General features: G+C 41.3%; 1 protein-coding gene across 5 annotated transcripts in view; it reads left to right on the forward strand.

Annotated features, from left to right (window-relative positions):
• The window catches only part of LOC131046890 (protein OPAQUE1), a 274,106-nt gene that overhangs the window by 66,714 nt on the left and 186,307 nt on the right, over nt 1-21,085 (forward strand). For all 5 annotated transcript variants that reach the window (XM_057980707.2, XM_059216792.1, XM_057980706.2 and 2 more), the window contains 2 exons: nt 9,005-9,151; nt 9,252-9,353. In XM_057980707.2, the coding sequence (XP_057836690.1) occupies nt 9,005-9,151; nt 9,252-9,353 (249 nt within the window). The remainder of the gene's footprint in view (nt 1-9,004; nt 9,152-9,251; nt 9,354-21,085) is intronic.

Consider the following 21,085-nt stretch of genomic DNA (forward strand, 5'->3'; position numbering starts at 1 on the left):
GAGATACCTTCACAGATGGGCCTTCAAGACGGAGGTGTAGGGAGGACCTAGCCTACTTCCGTAGCCCAATTTTTTGTTGAGATGGAGGGGGCAGTCCAGCGGTTGGTAGCCTCTATAGTTGAGAAATCCATTGTTCAACCAGCCTTGGAGAGCCTATGTGAGTTTTCTACTACGGGGGTAGGAGAGGCATTCCAAAGGTTCTTTGAGGGACGGGGATGGCCGACCATAGACCTACCTGAGATGAGCGCAGAGTGGCAGTGTCAGGAGGTGGCCGGAGAGAGTCGAGTGCAGACTTTGGTGAGAGAGATTTTGCAGGCTATGCGCGATGGCTATTACCGACTTGGGGAGGCTCAGATCTAGGCAGATAGAGCTGCGGAGCTGGCCGCTCGCATCCCGTCGTTAAAGATGGAGTTGGCCGAGCAGCAGGCCCGAGCCGGCCGTGCGGAGGAGGTTTTGGACACGGTGAAGAAAGAATTGAGTTCTGTGACAGTAGCACTGGCGACTGAGTCAGAGATGAGGACCACAACAAAGACCCGCGTTACCAGCCTTGTGGTAAAGTTGGAGGCGAAGCACAAGGTGCTCATGGAGGCTGTATTCAGGGTGAAGCAGTCACGGGAGCACCAGTTGTTGGCCAAGTAGGACCTTGCTTATTGAACTGATCAGGTGATGTGGTTGTGGGTGCAGTTGGCTTCAACATCAGCGGCTCCTTCTTCTTCAGGGACGCCCTCTTGCCCTCCCCAGTGATTTGTTGTTTTGGGTTTCAGTTTTGCTTGTACATCATTCCCATTTTGGTTGTCTGTAGTCCGGAGACGACATTTCTTTTTCGGGGGGATGATGTTGTCGGGTAATTAAGCATTAAGGTAAATTGTGTTAGCATCGACAGTTAACCGGTCGGTTGTCGGCAGTTGGCACCAGGTAACTGACCGACTCCTTTATATTGTATCTGTTTCCAGTCTTTGGACATGCTATTGTAGTCGAACATATTGCTATCATTGTATGTACTGGCTTATTATGAATCAATAGAACACTTGTGAGTTCCATATATCAATATGGTTCGTTGAATATATTAGACGGGTTATTGTGAAGTAATATGAATTGTTTATTTGGAAGGTCGTCACCCTTCAAGGAGACATATCTCTCGATCAGATAGAAGTAAATATAAATAGGCACGGGGAAGAGGAAGAAAGGGGGACGAGAGGATAACAAGCAGACTACAGTCTAGGAGCTTCAACAACAGACTGCGACAGGTAAGTGATGTTTGCGGTTCACAGAGGATATATATGTGTGTGGACGTGTGTGCCACACACACACACATATAGTAATGAATATTTTAATACATGTTAATGAATAGTTCTAGATATATGTTATTAAATATTTGTGAATATATGTGAAAATATGTTAATGAATATTAGTGAATATATGGTAATGAATAGTTCTGAATATATCTTAATGAATATTTTTTATATGTTAATGAATTTTCCTGAGAACATGTTAATGAATATTTTCTAAATATATGTTACCGAATACATGTTAATATAGGAATATGTAAATGTAGATTATGGAATGAAAATGATAATGAATTGTAGAATGTAATATGAATGATGTGGCTATATGATGGAGGCTATTGGGAAGAAGTTCCCTTAGTCTAATGCAGGGGTTATGATAATCCTTGGTAGGCAGTATATACTGAATATCTATATGCATATATGTTATGGCTTGGTTGACAAAGTTCATCCAAGAAGAGACGGATTTGGCCGGTTCTCTGTGGTAGACTTGGCTGATGAGATGTATCATCCAAGGCAAGGAATTGATCATATATGATGTTCTTCCTTGGTATGGCTTGGGTGTAAGAAGTTACATCCAAAACAGGAATCGAATTAACCTTCGATCTCCTAGTATGGCTTGGGTGTAAGAAATTACATCCAAGACAGGAATTGAATTAACCTTCGATTTCTTGGTATGACTTAGGTGTAAGAAATTACATCCAAGAGAGGAATCGAATTAACCTTCGATTTCCTGGTATGGCATGGCTTGGAACCAAGATGGGTTCCAAGAAGGCGAGCTTCACAGCCGCCTAAGGACATGTCCCAATACTGCACTCGTATCCTTTTTATTAAATAAGAATTGAGATTAGTGTTAATTAAGTAATTGAAGTTTAATTGCAAGTTAGACTAGTTATATATATATTTGTTGTATTCTAACAATCTGTTTTGCAGGACAGTGATCTCTAACTAGTAGGGACATTACAGACACGTCCACACACATATATATTCTTTGTGAACCGCAGACATCACTTACGTGTTGCAGTTTGCAGTTTGCTGTTGAAGCTCCTAGATCGTAGTCCGCTTGCTATCCTCCCGTCCCCCTTTCTTCCTCTTCCTCGTGCCCATTTATATTTACTTCTATTGGATCGAGAGATACGCCTCCTTGAAGGGTGACGACCTTCCAAATAAACAATTCATATTACTTCACAATAACCCATCTAATATATTCAACGAACCATATTGATATTAGACTGCTTGCCTTCACCCAAGGCGATATTAATTAATAATACGGGGTCACTGACTAATGTTGGGCTTGACAAATTATTAACAATAATTAATTTTTGCTGTTAACATCGAAGAACATAACCAATCAATTGTTAGATGCTTAAGTCTGTGTCTATACCGTAGTAACGTTTTAGAAGAAACTTTCCTTGTGAATTTCATTAGAGAAGGATCCGATCTTTAAGGAATATGAAACTCCTTAGACGACATCAAAAATCATTTATGTCGTCCTTATTAATTCTCCACGACGCCCATGGAACATTAACTGGTTTGTTTGTATCTGAACCGGGATGAATAAACTGTTGCTTGATTATCCATTGAGTCAGATCCGGTCTTTTGATCAGCGATGGTGCTAGTGAGCAAGTCGTATATAGATGGTTCTTCCTAGCTACGACACTATTAATTGTTGTATTAAAATAAACTATCATTATTGCTTTCCATTTAGAGAATAATAGGCTCTACACTATCATCGTGGCTTAACTTATAACATCTGATGCTATTTCCAACACTATACTTAAATTTAATCATTTGTCCTTCGTATCATTTATAACGATAATACAAGGAACTTCTTTAATATTAACAATATTTGATGAGGTTCACTTTGGGGACATCACACAGGCAGATCTTACACATGTCAGATCTGGTCTGCCACTTAAATTATCTAATTACCATCATACAAACTGCAGGCCGTGTTCATACTATCGGGCTTTCATATATTAAGTATGCATATTAAGCACATCCCGTGCATACCACCAAGGACAATGATATGATCAGCGATCCAAATTGGGTATGAAATAAAATAAGTTCTTCCTTGATTGTTGTATTGTCATCTTATTTCAATATATAAGTTGTGTTTACAATTGAGAATATGTAGATTAGGTTTAATATATAAATTATGTTTATAATATTAATATATATTAATTAAATAATAATATTTAATAAATAAATTTCAAATAATCATTCGTTGTTAATAATAATAATTGCTTCATTTAGGATATATAACGATCAAGGAGGGGACATGACAATTTGATACAATTTCCAACCAAATTGAGCAGCCAAAGCAAAAATTATTCTAATGGTTTTTATCTTTGCAGTGGTGTTGACGTGTATTTTGTACACAATCATACACAGAATAAAATACCCAAGGGTACCTTATCCTCTCTTGAATAAAGCCTCTGATTGCTGAAGATATCGCGAGAAAGGATCAATCAGGGTGACTCCAATGTTCTTTTATGTAGGGTCTCTACGTGTGGATAAGCACCAGTGGTCGTTGTGATTGCTGTTTCATCAAGGGGCCTTACGTATCCGAATTGCAGGAACAAGATTTTCTAATACTAATGAATTCCAAAAAAGATCAAAAGGGTAAGGTTTGCAAGAGATAAACTCTAATCTAATCCTAAGAATGACCCAATGTAGGCTAAACTTGGCAAGATTCTACCAACTTCAGTATCGCCAAGGAATTACAACTTTACTGAAACTGATGCGATCTTCTAAGGTGAATAATGATTTTTCAAATCATCAAGAATCATAGGCACTACCATGAAGGTACATATCAATGACTCAATAATGAATGAAGGTTTATGCAATCCAAATATTTCCAGTCGACCACACAAGGCGTCCTTACAATCAGTAAGAAGCTAGTGGTTTGGAGTATGAATCTAACCAAAGATCTAGCCCAACACTTGGTCCTTCAAATTTAAATACTACTTTGACTGAGAATGATTCAAGAAAGTAAACAACCATGAAGATAGCCACAAGAATTGCAATAAAACACCATAACTTCAATATTTTATTGATCTCAAAGCCATCATAAACAACAATTGCTTGAAATTCCTTCTTCAAAGCTCAATCTTGCTACAAAATAACTTGCTTCTCCAAAAGCTCTAAACTCTAACTGCAAATCTTCTAATCTCTCTATTTCTAATTTTTCCTATATATCAAAATGAAAAGGAGTGAGGGTATATATAGCATCCTCAATTACAATGAACGGTCCAGATCAAAAGAAGATCAATGGCCAAGATTATGACACCTAAACCCTAATTAGGGTTTATTACAAATAGCCCCCTTTTTATTGAACAATATTAAATGCATAGCCAAATATTTAATTTGGCACAAAAATCTAGGAGACATAGACCAATGACAATTAAGGTGCCACATCATCTATAACAACCTTTCTTCTAGAATCTTATTTCCCTTCCAATGCTCCTTTTTAGCATATGCAATGAATCTAGACACGATTCCTTCGATCTCAGCAATTGGAATCTCGGGAAGATTCCTCATTCGTTCCTCCAAGTGGATGACCTGATCGAAAGCCTTGAGAAGAGCTGCATCCCATCCAGGCTCAAGTTCTTTGTTCTTCTCAATCAGGAGCATGGTGCCAAACATTTGATCCCGTTGCTCATCTGTAATAACATTCTCATCTTTGCAAAAGATGACCTTGACCCTTTCTTCTAATTCTTGAAGATCCACATCTGTCTCAACTTCGATCCTCCTGCCGAGAATAATACATAATACTTAAAACACCTTGTCCTGGATCAGATGGATAATCTCTTCAACTTGATTGCATTTGTTACTGATGTCCTCAAAAAGAACTTCCTTCATCTGGAGTAAAGTTGACCATTGGAGTAAACTATGAGGTCCTCCATCCATTATCTTTTCTTGCGCTAGGATCTTCCTAGATGTTTGTATGATTACTTGCAGGACAGGAATGATAACATCTTTAGTATGAGCAAAGGCGGCTACTGTTATCATTAGGTTGTGGATGATCTCAAGAACCTGGATAGCTCGGTGAATGGTCTGCATCATCCTTGTTGCAAATTCAATAGCAACTGTATGGGATTTGTCAATCCAAGAGCTCATAAGCTGGACCAAACTCCTGACTCTCTCTGCCTCACCAACTGATTCAAGGGGAAGTGCCTGTACAGGAGATACTGCTGGAGCCTGACGCCTCAAAGGCTGATTGAGATGGCTAAAGTAGCCTCTCCAAGCACCTCTCTCTCTCTCAAGCTTTCTATTCTTTTCCATTTCTTCCTTAAGCTTGTCCTTAAGTGCCTCAAATGAATCAGTGGCCTCATCCAGTGTCTGCTCAGCTGTGAGTGGACCAAGCTCAAATGTTTCTACATCATACTCCTCTGCAAGGATTTCACTTTCATACTTGTCCACTGCTGGTGTAGCTATCTGTAATTTCCTGGATCCTGTCTCATCTCTGATCATCTTGGACATCTTAGTGGCCTTCCTCTTTTCTGTCACTTCCTGAGAATTTCCAACAAGGCTTTCTAAATCAATCACATTATCCTCGTCCTCAATCACAATCACCCTTGTTAGTCTCTCCTTTAACCAATCTGGAATGGCAGATCTTGTTTCTCTAACTTGTATCTCCTTAGGCAATGTTTCTTCTTCCCTGGGAGGAGATGTCACTTCATCACCATCCTTGTCTTCATGTAACTCATTAACTTGGAGAGATCGGCTTGATGAACGTTGAGGTGCCTGTCCTTCTTCATGTTTATCGTTCTATACCATTGATTCCATAGATTCCTCCATTTCAAGTGTCCTCTTCTCTTGTCGAGAAGATGTGCCGGATGAACGGTCTCGATTGGCCTCTTGCTTCTTCTTGGAGGATTCTCTTTTCTCAGGTCTCTCTTTTCTCTTTGAACCTCTAGGATGGGGATTGCCTTCACTTGCGCTTCGAAGATTGCCTTTGCTCGTGCTTCTGGGATGAGGATTACCTTCACTTACACTTGCTCCTCCTTCTCCTGGCCTTTCCTCCAAAGTAAAAGTCATAGATATGCCCTGCTCTCTCAACTTTTGATGTTGCACATCAACCCATCTGCGAGTACAAGACAAAATTGGAGCCATCAAAGCATCTAAATCCAAAATCTCCGGTTCATTCCAATCTATTCTCACTGCTTTGCTTTCTCGGTCATAGGATGATTGGAGATGTCTGCCACTGTCCTGAGCTTGGTCGGCCACTCTGTAAATTCGACATTTCCTGATGAAGTCTAAAGGCAATCTGGAATGCATCTTTCTTTTCACTTCAAGATCATCTGAGAGATTCATCACAAAGTCCTCTATCTGAAACTCATGCTTGTATTTTCTTTCGACTGTCTCCTCTATATACCCTTGAGGAAAAAACTCTCTCTCAAAGCAAAGAATGAAAATGAATATAAGGCCAACTCCTTTTCTGCATCATCCATGGCTAGAGCATTAGGACATACCTCAACTGAATTTCCTAGTATGATTGGCACAGGAACTCCATTTCCATGCCTGTGTCTGAATGCCTTCGCAAAAAAATGTCTTGGCCCTGCAAGGACAGTGCAACTTTGAGAAACAAGCTCCGGTCCTTCAGTGAGGGACAAGAGCGATTTTTGTCCTTAAGGTCAAATGTTCAACTTTTCATTGCAAACGACTAAGTCTAGATACTCCATTATGTTGATTTCATCCCTTATTGCGTCCTTGATGCTTCAATTTGATCAACTAAGGCCAAAAATGCCCTAAGTAAGCCATTTCGCCCTGGTCCCTGGGTGAGGGATAGGAGCGATTTGACCTTAAACTTTAAAAACTTGCCATTTTTGAGTCTCAAAAATCTTCAAAATCTTCAATTTGCGTTCTACTGCATCCCTTGGCGACCCTGCATAAAACAATTTAAACAAGTCAATAACCAAGATGCATAAAATATCAATTTCGCCCTGGTCCCTGGGTGAGGGACAGGAGCGATTTTACCTCTATAGGCCAAAGTATCCAAAATTTAGGCTTTCAGTCACTTCACAAGGCATAATTAGGTTATCTCCAAGGCCAGGGGGTCAATTGTCAAACTTTCCAAAATTTGGTCAAAATTCAATTGGACAAAATTGCACAATTCCATCATTAACACTTAGGTAAAATTTGAACTTGCCCTCAAAATCCTGACTGGACCTAGACAGACTCATCTTATTTCAAAATTGCAACCCTCGGGAGGAGGCTTAATAATCTTTCAAAATTTGACTGGACTGCAGCTTGAAAAAATCAACAGGAAACTCCTAAGGCTTAACCCTAGTCCAGACGACTCACTCACTCACTCAAAACCCTAAAAGCAGAGAGAAGAACAAGCAAAAGAAAAGCAAAAAAAAAGGGGGTCCCCATTCTAATGGGGCGATGTGTGAAATGGTCACAACAAGTATTTCAATTTTAATCATGGACACAACTCCAAAACTCCAATCTGAAAGGCCCTTAAAGCTCCCAGTTGGGCTCCACAAACCCCGGTTGGGTCCCCAAACCACCCTGTTGACCTACGGGACCCTAATAGTAGGTCAACCTCCACTAAAGTCTGTGATGCCTAAGGAAGGGACATAACATTTTTCTATTAAAGAGATAAAGGTACTCCCTCTCTAACCCCTCCTGATTGGCTGAGAATTGTAATATAGGGCAAACTAGGGTATTTTACAAAAGGGGACATTACAAATTGCAAGGAGAGCTTGTAACTACCATTCAATCTCCTGAGATAATTTTGTACGTGTAACAACACGAGTAAATGTTCCATGGAAGGTGATATTTGAGGCAATTTATTCATCCTTTCATATTTATCCTGCAATTTTTGTAGATTACTTCCTCTACTTCTGTGACTTATATTCAATGTTTCCAATTAGAGTTCTTAGGCCTGCCACTACCTCTCTTAGTTGTGGATGCTGTTTTGTTTTTGAAAAGAATAGAATGAAAACCTAGCAAGATGGAATTTTTTTTTTCTAATAAAATGCTAATAGCTACCACAAAGCTAACTTAAAGTTAGAAGCAAAATAGTAAATAACTAAACCATAGCAATAGAAATTTAGATTGAAGGCACAAAAGAAAAAAAAGAACGAGAAATGTGTTGTATAATTGTCAATTGTGGCTGAATCAGAGCTGATAAAGTCAACAATATTGCTCAACAGTTCTTAAAAATGCTTGCAAGCTATTGTGAATGCTTTGAAATGGGGTGCTAAAAAAAAAGAGATTTGAAAAATGATGATTTTTTGGTAAAATGATATTTTCCAGTGTGGATGTGTTTTTGCCAACTTTCATAATTGGGATTGTGATTTTTTGGACAAGTAATTGCCAATAACTCAGTGCCAAGCTATTTTGGGAGGAACTTGCTGGCCTTAACTGATCTGTGAGTAGTGGTGAGTTACGTTAATAATTCGTGATTTATAAACTATGTACTGCAAAGTATCAATTAGATGATTAATTATATTTATTGTGGCATCACTGATGAGACAGGGTCTTTGAGTCTTCAAATATGGGGTGTTCTTGTTATAAAATCATTTTGTTTATTGCTTCCCTCCTTAACTCATTCAGAGCATTATTAAAACTTGAGTAAAATACGCTAACCTTTTCTATTATTGTTGAATTTAATTAGCAGAGCATATTTTGAATGTATTAGCTGAAATTTGATGTTAGTCATGGTTTTCATTGTCAAAAATGACAATCTTGATTTCCAATGGTTTCAGGTGTGATGTTGAAACATTGCAAGATGTACTATGCAAACGCGTTATTGTGACTCATGATGGAAATATAGTAAAAAGTCTTGAGCCTCATGTGGCTGCAGCCAATCGAGATGCTTTAGCAAAGACGGTTTACTCTCATTTATTTGATTGGTTAGCAGTTTTGTTACTTACAAGTTCTTGTAGTAAATGTTGCAATATTAAGCTGAGAAGGCCAAATTTATATGTTGTCAACTGTTTTTCTTTGTTGCAGGTTGGTGGATAAAATTAATAAATCTATTGGACAAGATCCTGATTCAAAAACTCAAATAGGAGTCTTGGACATCTATGGCTTCGAAAGTTTTCAGAACAATAGGTTTGTGCTGCATATTAGGTCTCTAATATTTGTTCTAAAGCTTATCCTTTTCTTGTAGGAATGTCTTTTCTATGTGCATTTATAGATTAGTAATTGGTTTTTTTTAGGATGCAAAGATTAGAAAGATGGGAGGATATCATGAAATATAACGGAGGTCTTTAGATATTAATTTACAATGCTCCCCCAAGTTTCAGGGACTGGGACAATAGGGGATGATGGGATGTGTTTTCGGTACGAGGGCACTTTTGGGCCATTTTTTAGTGGATGACTGTGAAAAAATATAGATAAATTTCAAATATTCATATCAAAACATTGATAAAGCATTTATCATAGACATTGTAGAAGCTTCATACATAGCATTAGACTTGGATTGAGCTTTCACATGAGAATTGACAAACAAAGTAACAAAATATAAATGCTTTCATTGTCAATGTGCATACATACTACATAGTATATAACAGTTATAACAACATTGCCCAAAGGTTCCAAGTTTCAACTATTAAATTGATATAAACATAGAACTAAGAAAATGTATGGCTGTCCCTAATCAGTAGATGCAACTGGTAGGTCTAAATCAAAATCAAAGCTCAAGTCTGAGTTGTTGCTAGTATAAGGGGCTTCCTTAGGCAATGGAACCCCAAGTATTTCCTCGCGTGTGTCTTCCTCATCGATGTGTATAGCATTTTCAGAATCAGCATGCCAACATAAGGCTGAAGTCTAACAATACTCAGGAGTCTGGTGATGTTGTAGACGCAAAGCACCATGTATAATCATCAACTTCTTCGATCATCTAGACGTAAGGTTGTTCCTCTTGATTGAGTGGATGACGCTATACATGGTGCAAATCCTCTTTTTAGCCAAGGAATTGGTAACCTATGAAAGAAGACGAACGACAAGTAACCTCAACTTAGGTGCATCCTTGCCATGCCATGTCAACCATCTAATATGGTTGGTTTGAGCTGATGTGGCTCTATCCGACCTTGCCTCTGTTGACGGGAATAATCATTATGTTATGTTGTTATATTATGTTTATGTTGTCGTTGGTAATAATGAGTTACGGCGGTCAGTTAGTTAGCCGACGGGTAGGTAGTTGGAGTCGCGACGGTTGTGTCGCGCCCCTTCGGGTATTATATATTGTGTACCTTTTCTTCGAAGTAGGATCATGATAGTCGTGTCAGATGTAATGTTATAAGCACTTATTGTACATGGACTGTGGAATTAATACAGAGGCTGGTTATTTAATATATTTCCATTATGTTCTGTGCATTTACGTTCTGCATTTAACCGTTTACCCGAGAGGGCAAACATTTGGCGCCGTTGCCTAGACGAACTCGGGAACGGAAGACACGGATGGCGCACAGACACAATGGGCCTACCCGTTGGTGAAGTAAACCCGGAGGCCGACGACGCGTGGACAGAACTTTACATAGGAGAAGACACGGCAATGCGAGAATTTTCAATTTTGCTCCAGGTAGCCATTCAGACATACGTTCGACGAGAAGCGGCGGAGGCAGAAATCCCACCAAGTGCCGTGCGGATAGCGTTGGAGGTTAGCCCGGCAGTAAACTGGTTAATAAACCACCTCCCCCGGTTGCTTGCACAGGCATCGCTGGCACAACAAGCCCGCCTAGAGGAGATTGCCCAGGGAGAGCGACGACAACAAATTCTGCAACGCGACGAAGAGAACAGCCGACAGGTAACGAAACGAGATGGCGCCAGGCCAGGAGGAAATTGAACCTTTGACTTATGCCCAATAGACTAAATAAGGACAAAAATAAAAAGATACAGAGTGATGAATGGGAAGTGGCACAAACCGCGTTGAATCTCCGACAGCAGCTAGAACGAAGGCGTAGGCTAAGGCAGCTTGCCGAGGGACGACTGGCCGAGGGGTTGCCCGAAGGGAACCCAGGAGGTGTCACGGAGGTTGCGGAGGCAGAGATAGACGGAGAGAACTACACTGTCTACACTGTTGTAGGGCTGCCAGAAAGAGTCACGGAGGGTGCCGAAGGAGAACTCTACAGTTCGCCAGAATACCACCGTAGGGTAAGAAGCCGCGAAGAGTTGGTGGAACAAACAAGGCGAAGTCTAAACCTGATCGACGCTACCAGAGACTTGCTAAAGAATTTGTCCATTTCAGAGGACAACCGGAGGGAGACAACCAACCGGAGGGAGACACCGGAAGGTGACGATACGACTGAAGGTGCCGAGGGAGCACAAGGGTACCGTATGGGAGGCAATTTGTTTGGTTCGGTGTCAGCAACTTTTTCCGGAGGACCCACGAGTGGAGGTTCAGTTGTAGGAGGCGGAGGATCGCCAGGTACAAGCACACAAGGAATTGGAGGAGCGAGACCCAGCGGAGGGATGGCGAGTAAACAAAAATTGCCAAAGTTCACAGGGGAGGGCAAGGAAGACCCCTTACGGCACTGCCGTACATGTGAAACCATTTGGTCCGCCAACGGAGTAACAAACCAGGATGACTGGGTACAGTAGTTCCCAGCCACGTTACGAGGAGTTGCCATAGATTGGTACTCCGATGTGGACAAGCAAAAAGTGGCCACATGGGCCAATCTACAGAAGGAATTCACGGGGGAGTTTCGGTTGCTCCTTGATGATCATGAAATTGTAACGGAGATATACAGTACCAAACAAGGTACCAGGGAGACAGTATGGGCATACAGTCGGAGGCTGAAAGAACTCTTGGGTAAAATGGAAAGCCAACCCGCAGATGGATTGAAGAAACGATGGTTCGTTGAAGGGTTGAAATCCTCCCTACGGAGGAAGATGAAAATTGTACCCCCGACGTCATATGACGATGCTTATAATAGGGCGATGGACCTGGAGAGCGAACACAAAACATCAAAGAAGAAGAAAAGTAATAAATCCTCATCCGAGGACAATGACTCTTCACAGGAAAGCAGCAGCGACGACGAGGCTGGCAAACGGGTGCAAGCACTCCAGAAAGACATGGAGCGAATGAGAAAGGAATTCAAAATAATGAGAAGCACTGGTCGGAATGAAGGGGACATATGGTGCACTGAGTGCAAAGAGGAAGGGCACACAAAGAGTACTTGCCAAAAGAAGGCATTCTGCGAGATTTGCCAAGTGATGGGACACTCCACCAAGGAGTGCCCATACAACATGAAAACCCGAGGTACGCAAATGAACCAGGTGCTATTCACGGAGCAGGCCACAACATCCGCACCAGCGGGTACCGGTCAACATACTAACACAACGGCATCATCTGGAGGATACCGGGACAACAGACGCGGCGGCGGAAGGAATAGCAACAATACCAATAACGGAAGCCGTATCCAGTATGACGCCAAGGGCCGGCCAATTATCCAATGTAGGGCCTGTAATCAGTGGGGGCACTTCGCTCGTGATTGCACGAAGGAAGCCACCCCTTAGCACCTCTGCCGTTGGTGTGGGCCAGGCGACCATGAGGACGCAAATTGCCCACAGGTAGGGGTTAATCTCCTCAACATTGAGAAGGCTGAGAAGACTGGTGAGAAAGAAGTACTGACGATCACCTGCGCCCAGATGAAAAAAGCCACTTATCCCAACCCCCATACGGAGAAGGAGAGATTACGGGAGGCAAAGGCCAATATTGAACGTGAGATGACGACCGAACGACGAGACAACGAGGTGGCGAGTACATCATCCCGTACGGAAGCGGAAAATAACATCATTGGGCAAATCTTGCAGATGGAGGTGCTGATAAAGGTAAAAGACCTTCTCGACTCTATGCCACAATTGAGGACTGCCATCCTCACCAATGTGCAAAGCACCGCAACGTCGAGTGCACCACAGGTATGGGTTCCCGCCACCGCATCATCGAGTGCACCACAAGTAGGGGTTCCTGCCACCGCTTCGAAGAGTACACCACAAGTGGAGGTTTCCGTCAGCCCTTCGACTGACTCGATGTTACTAGCCGTGAGCAGTGGTAGACACCCAACTGTGGTAGAAATGGGTATTCGTGGGACCATTCTGAAGGACACCATTGTGGACGGTGGATCTGGGGTGAATGTACTACCAGAAGAAACATGGAAGCGGCTGGGGAAGCCCACCCTATGGCCACCCACATTCAACCTGGTGGGAGCGGACCAACACGGCATTAAGCCACTCGGCCTGTTGATGGCCCAGCAAGTGACAATTGGTACGCAACCATTCTTGTTAGATTTCGTGGTTATTCCCTCGAAGAAGAAAGGCTATGACGCCATCCTGGGGAGAGCGTGGTTGATCAACGCGAGGGTAAACCACAACTGGAAGAAAAATACACTTTCCATGGAGAAGGGAGGGCGGAAATATACCATTGACCTACACACCCAAGATGTCGGCGAAGAGCTTGCCTCTTCCGACTCGGACTCAGAGGACTCTAATAAAGGGGAAGGGGGTCCCGATGAAAGCAAGGGCAAGAACGCGATGGAGCCGAATAGTGAAGGGGTGCTCGAATTGGAGGGATGTTCTGAAGATGAGGTATGCTCACTTAACAGGCTCTTCCACTGGCAAATGGAGGATTTTGAAATGTTCCGAAGCTACAGGCTCAAAGTAGAGGAACCAGAGCAACCAACAGAGGTGTACCTGTCGGAATACAAAGAATATTGGAAGGGAGACGCCCCAAACCCTGGCGACGTAGATAATTCGAAGAGTGTTGGCCATGATTGGAACCATGTATGGAAGACCGCAGTCTTCAAAATCTTTATTATCCTTCTTCTTCTTATGTACGGGAAGGAGACCGTGGTCCCTGTAGAATTTGTGGTTCCAGGTCTCCCGATGGCCATTGAAAATAAACTTGCCACCAATAGGCCCAAATTGAAACCCTACCACGCGAAGCGCGCAGGGGACCCGAGAGGCCGGACGGACACCCGAGAGCCCGAAGGGGGACCCGAGAGGATGGAAGGGGACCTAAGAGGACAGGCAAGCGACTTGAGAGGCACGGGACAAAAGGAGACTTTTGGGCGAGGAAAACCGAGAAGTATGAAGGGCGATCCCAGATACGGGACCCGAGCCGAAGACTCTCTAGACAATTTAAAAAAAATAAAAAAAATCGCACGGTCGTACGACAACGACCGTACGGTCAAAAAAAAGAAAAAAAGAAAAAGAAAAAGAAAAAAATATTAAAAAAAAACAAAACGTAAAAGTACCGGAAAAAAAAAAAGAGAGAAAATGGCCACCGTATGGTGGGGAAAAAGAGTGGCCACTGTACGGTGGGACCACCGAAGGTGGCATCACCATACAATGGAACCATCGTGCGGTGGAACCACCGTGCGGTGGGACCACCGACGGTGACACCACCGACGGTGGAACCATCATGCGGTGGGATAAAGGAGGAGGAAGACGCTCCACACAGCCCGACCACGCACCGTACGGTCCAATCAACACGCACAGCAAGGGTTACGCACACCAACGCGCTGTAGCTGCAAAAGGAAAAAGAAAAAAAGAGACCAAGCCTGCATGATTGGAGATGCCAGTGTTGTTGTTGACCGTACATGGAGGTTGTATGGCCGGGGTGCCATCGGGGACATTACAGTGCTAAAAAAAACACAAAAAAAAACGACGACGGCCAGATTTCAAATGATTTGCTTGAGTTTGAAGCCAGGATATTGGAAATTCAGAGTGGAAAAGAAGGGTTTTTGGCATCTTAAAATATCACAGAAATGCAGTGCGCGATGGACTTTCGTATGGTTCTGAAGGGTTACGACCCCGCGAGGGGCGCTGCCCCTCGACCCCGCTGGGGGCGTTGCCCCCAGACCCCCAGTTTATTTTGAGCTACAGAAGACCACGGGAAGTGTTGTGGTTGTCCATATTATGAGAAAGAAGCCTGCAGCTAAGCATTGGCGGGGAAGCCATAAGCCGTAGAGGGAGATGGATTTGGAGGTTGGGAACAAACAGAGTTTGAGGGAAGGCATTGCAGGTCTACGCAGTTGTATGACACCAGGGAGTTATTCAGTTCAGTTTTTAGCCTTTGGGGAGTGTGATGGAGGATTTGAGGTGTCTCCTAGCATTTGTGCCAGCGGATTGTGGCCACCTCCAGGCATGACTGGTACGCTTTGAGGAACTCGGAGTATGTCTCGGCTAGACGTGAGGTTGCCTTGGTGGATGCACAGAGGGCTCGGGAGGAGCTGACCACCAGGTTGGAGGCAATAGTTGCGTGAGACTTAGTTCAACGTACCCAGGAGTTGGATGCCGGGAGAGCAGCATGGGTGGCTATCGAGGACAAATTGGCTAGGGAGACAGTATCAATTGAGTAGCAGTTGGTGGAAGCTGAGACTGAAAAACGTGTTTTGTAGACAAGTTTGGGTTAGGCACAGGAGGACTGTGATGGGAAAGGAAGCATTATTGGTGAAATCTGCACTTGAGCATCGGATGGTAGCAAAAAAGGGTTTTCAGGCGAGGACGCAGCAAGTGTATAAGATCCGGGCCCGACTGGCGTCAGTAGTTTCTGCCGTTCATCTCTATTTTGTATTAAGTCGTCGAAGTCGACTTCTTTTCTTGGGGGGGATGATGTTGACGGGAATAATCATTATGTTATGTTGTTATATTATGTTTATGTTGTCGTCGGTAATAATGAGTTACGGCGGTCAGTTAGTTAGCCGACGGGTAGGTAGTTGGAGTCGCGACGGTTGTGTCGCGCCCCTTCGGGTATTATATATTGTGTACCTTTTCTTCGAAGTAGGATCATGATAGTCGTGTCAGATGTAATGTTATAAGCACTTATTGTACATGGACTGTGGAATTAATACAGAGGCTGGTTATTTAATATATTTCCATTATGTTCTGTGCATTTACGTTCTGCATTTAACCGTTTACCCGAGAGGGCAAACAGCCTCCGATCTGCTGAAGGTTGAGCAAGCCACTATGTGCAAGGTAAAGCAGATTCCTCTTCAGTGACATTTTTGATGAGTGACCTATGTTTGATAGCGGTCCACCCATCCATGATGATGGAGGATCCATCCTTTATCCAAGTTTGTCTCATATCTTCCATCAAGAGACTCACCTTGGAATACTCTCTATCAAGGAGGGTGGTGCGTAGCTTATGTTTTCCATGTGGAACAAATGAAGGACCAACACCTATCACATCTTTGAACATTTGTTTGAAATATGGCAAATATGCCGCATGAAATGGTATGGCATGAGCAAAAGAACTTGGCAATAGAGGACTCAGCCACACCCTGTAATTGTGTGTTAAACATAGTTGCAAAATTTGTAGTTTTTTTCTTTCCTCTAGTAGAAGCATAAGTAGAACCCTCTGCCCCATGAAATCCAACATCTATGGATCTTGTAGGCAATGATACACTAGGTTGCAAACTCTCCAATGAAGTTTCTTGCTTTTTTGCCTCCCCTTCCATATGCAATCTAGTTGCCTCAATCTTTTGAGCTAGAGTGATAATTTCATAACCTTTCACCCTTTTACCACCTATCCCCAAAAGATGACAATAAACTCTTGTATAGCTGTCCCTATATTTTTTATGGCACAAATAGCAAAGCCATTCTCAAGTCCCCCTTGTATTTTCTTTCTTATCCTTATCTTGCCAATTGTAATGGAGGTTTCTTGGGGTTGAAAGGCCCTTTTGCAAAGCTTTTAAGGAGGTATGAAGGACATTCAAAAGGGTTTGAACTTGTTGGCCCTGGTATCATGGCTGGTCCCCTCTTTGCAATCAACAAGGCGTGAATGTTAGTGAAGAAAGTGGGCCAATGGGAGTATTCAAAACTGGTGCCTGACTCTTTCTGAGGTTCTCATGGAAGTTCGATGAAGGTTGCAGAAGTTTGGTTAGGGACTTGAGGAGTGGTTGCTGCTCCAAAGATAGGAGCTGCATTGATAGTGTGCACAATTCAACTGGAAGTTTAGCGAGGGCTCTAGAAGAAGATTACAGTACATATTGGTGGGGGATTTTCTGCTGTAGCTGGCTTGGATGAATTAAATCTGCTGTATTAATAGGTTTGAATAACCAATAAATATACTTCTATATTTTGTTTTTCAGAGCAGCCAGCTATAATGGTGATATCATTATTGTTAAACATGAGGAATGAGTGACAATTGTTTGTTTTAATGTCTTCTTTAATATATGATTGTTAAATGTATTTGTGATGGACAGCATCCTTAAGAATCCTTTTGATAAACTATTGCAAGTGACTACGAATTTGGAATTTCTCAAGTGAACTACATTCAAACTGTTTGACAAAATGCACAAATTGCATAATCAGTGAAGTGTCAGGTTTTTGTTAAGTATTTTGGAATAGGTATTACAATCTGGCTTCTTTTGTAAACTTTACAGGTCACTACGTCTATGCAGATGAAGACTCAAATACTTCGTCTAATGCATTATGTGATTTTCTTTTGGTTTGTTATGGTATGCAAGATATTTTGGTTTTAAGATAGTATGTGTGATGTTTGTTCTAAGAAAATGGTGGAACTAAATAGAAACCTTTTTGTATGTGTTACACGTGTAAGAAACTTATTAAATTGAGTTTTGATGGTGTTCAAGTCCTAGTCCTAATACATTTCCATTATTTATTGCATGTGCAATAGTCATAATGTCTTATATCTATTTCTAGTTAGAAAACATGAATATTAATTTTTTTTTATCTGTCCTAGGAATGACATCCTTGCTCCCTCCTTTACCAAGTTGGGGAGACAAAGGAATCCCATTGGGCCCTACAGAGAGGGGCCAAGTTGGGGAGAAAAATAAATTCCTGAAGATTTCTCTTAGTATGGTTCATTTACTATCTCCTGCCTCCATTCTTCCTTTGTGACCTTGTCAACTTGTATTTCATTGGCTTTGACAAATCCTCTATCAACTTTACGTTTCGCAAAGCTTTTTTTCCTACGGTAATACGGTATAATAATATAATTGTTTTTTTTTTCCTTTTTGTAATGTTCGCTTTTGGGATATACTTTATTGTGCCCAAAAATAACAATTTTAACAAATGTAATTCATTTACAAATAGAAGTCTCATAATAAAATTACATAATTGTAATGCCTATTTAGAGAAATTCCTAATTTAGGTCTTATAAACAATATTAATTAACATCAAAGCATTAATATAAAAAACCTATGATCGTATACAAAAAAAAACAAAGTATCCTAAAATCATTCATATCTATTTCACAGCTTATTCCCATAGTCAACCATTTTAGGAGTCCGATGGGAAAGCTTGATAGGACACCAAGAGATTTTCTTCCTGAACCAAGCCCAAGGGCATGAAATAAACATCCAATCCATTTGGCCCCTTGGCCCACAGGCATGGCGGGACCTCTAGTCCATCCATCTCGGGGTGGCGTACTTGATGAAGACCTGCACTATTGCATCTTCCTATTTGCAAAACATTTCACATTGGTTCCAAACATGGTTGCTGATGGAAATTAGATAAATTATTACTTATCCAATACTAATTATTTCTCTTAATAGTATAAATTGCTGTTCTTAATTTCTAGCTCAAGTTTATTTCTGAATTCTTCTTGTTGGTGTAATCAAGGCATTTTACCTTGGTTATTTCTCACCTAGGTCCTAATTACACTTAAGTTTTCTTAGGGAATTACATAGGAGTAGTTGGAGCATTTCCACTTTAGGTGGACTTATCATGTTATTACTTTACCATATTCACCTTTTGTGGATGCACTTTTCTACCTTTGGTGGGTGATCCACCTTTTGTTGTTTTATCACACTATCAACTATCCACTATAGGTGGGGTGATAGTTTTTCATTTAAATTATCATGTCATAAGATAACGACACTTGTCATTATCTCATTCTTTCCTCCTTACTCATGTTGGCTATATAACCAAGGGGTCTCCTATGTACATTTATCCATTTTGTATGGCATCATTGATGAGAATACAATTTATTTTTGTCACATTATTTCTCTCTTGTTATTGTGCTTTCGATTAGGCCTCTAGATCTTGGGTGGCTACCTTCATAGCCAATTCTTACATGGTATCAAAGCTTTGAGAGTGCCATTGGTTTGCCATTGGAGAGAATTTTGGTGCAATTTGGGGTTTTCTATTTTGTAGTTTTCTATTGCAGGTCAAAATTAGAGCTCGTTGGGCCAAATTTAAGGCCACCATTGGATTCAAGTTGATAAGGTTAGCGGATACACACTTGAAAGTGATCTCCTAAACTTGGATCCCAAGGATTTTGATACCATCCAAGACTATGTTACTAAGGAAAATGAGCTAAAGACACAACTCAAGGATTGTGGCATTGAGAAGAAAGATGCATAGTTGTTCTTCAATTTGTTGGGGAAGCTTCCTTCCGAGTATGCAACTTTGTTTCTAGTTTTCAAACCCTTAGATTGACAATGGGTAGTGCCTACACTACACCATCCTTTGATTCATAGAGATTTTGATGCTTGAACAAGCAAAGTTGATCACCATGTAGATTTTCAATACATCCAAGTCAAAAGCTTTTGTGGCTAATCAAGGGAATTAAGGAAATCAAGGAAAAGGTTCCAACAAGAAGCAAAATCAAGCAAAGCTGAAGCCACAAAAGGATAGAGTACAATCTTCCTCTTCTCAACAAAGAGATATCTACATCCTCTCCTATAGGGGAATCATCTAAGAAGGAGAAGCTTACTTGTGCATATTGCAAGAAGTTAGGACATGAAGAACACCATTGTTACAAGAAGGATATTGATGAATTGAAGCATCTTCTTGAGAAGAATAAAGTCAGTTTTCCTTCTAGAATGTCTACTTTAACTTCTTCCAATGGAAAAGAATTTGATAAGGGAAAGAGTCACACTTTTGGGATAAGTAAAGGACAAGCTTTTTTGTGCTACTAAATGTCATGATTCGGGGAGATGGCTTCTAGATTTAGGAGTTTCTCATCATATGGCATCTTTGCAGTCCATGTTCTCTTCATTTGAGCCTTACAACATGCTTATGATTTTAATGGGCAATCATACATATATGAATGTAATTGGGAAGGGATCTATTAATATTGGGGATGGCACATTCAATGATGTGTTGTGTGTGCCTCACTTGACAAACAATTTTCTTTCCATTTATCAAATCATTCATGGTGCAGCAAGGAAGACTATCAAGTTCACCTTTGATTCAATTATTATTAGAGTCTTGGAGAGAAGAGCTATCATTGCTATTGGGGTTGTGGATCATGCATCTCGGTTGTACTCCTTTTTAGAATTTGTTCCTATTGATGATATTGATTCTTTTGATTATGATCACACTTCTAGTGTGGATTTGATATTGAGGAGAATGTTGGTTACTTGAACTTGGGTGTTCTCACATGTGATCCAGTTCTTGAGCCTTGCATTTCATCTCCTCCTATTAATATCACATTTATTGTTGGTCTTGATGATGCTTTTGTTGCTACAATTTTGGCTTCTTGTGATTTAGTGCAGCAAGATATACATTGTCTTCTAGATACAATTCCATGGGATAACTACTTGACAACATTTGGAGGTGGTCTCTAAGAAGAGAGCTGAAATGCAGAAGGCAATCAGTGCTTAATCCAGTGCGGTTGGCAGTTTTGTCCCATAGGCTATATTTAGTCTCGTGGACGTTAAAATAATTTCTTTCTTCTTTCTTCTTTCTTTCTTTCTTTGTCTTCAAAGGAGACACTTGAGTCTTTGGATTATGTTCTAAATACATTTTCACTAGATCCTGGATTGTCTTCTTCAGTAGTGTAGCCTAGTACACTTGATTTGGAAGGGGCAACTTTCAGCAACAACATGGGGACACTTGACCAGCTTTCAGAGACTCCATAAATCTTTAGT

Source organism: Cryptomeria japonica, chromosome 2, assembly GCF_030272615.1.
Source record: "Cryptomeria japonica chromosome 2, Sugi_1.0, whole genome shotgun sequence".
Classification (NCBI taxonomy): domain Eukaryota; kingdom Viridiplantae; phylum Streptophyta; class Pinopsida; order Cupressales; family Cupressaceae; genus Cryptomeria; species Cryptomeria japonica.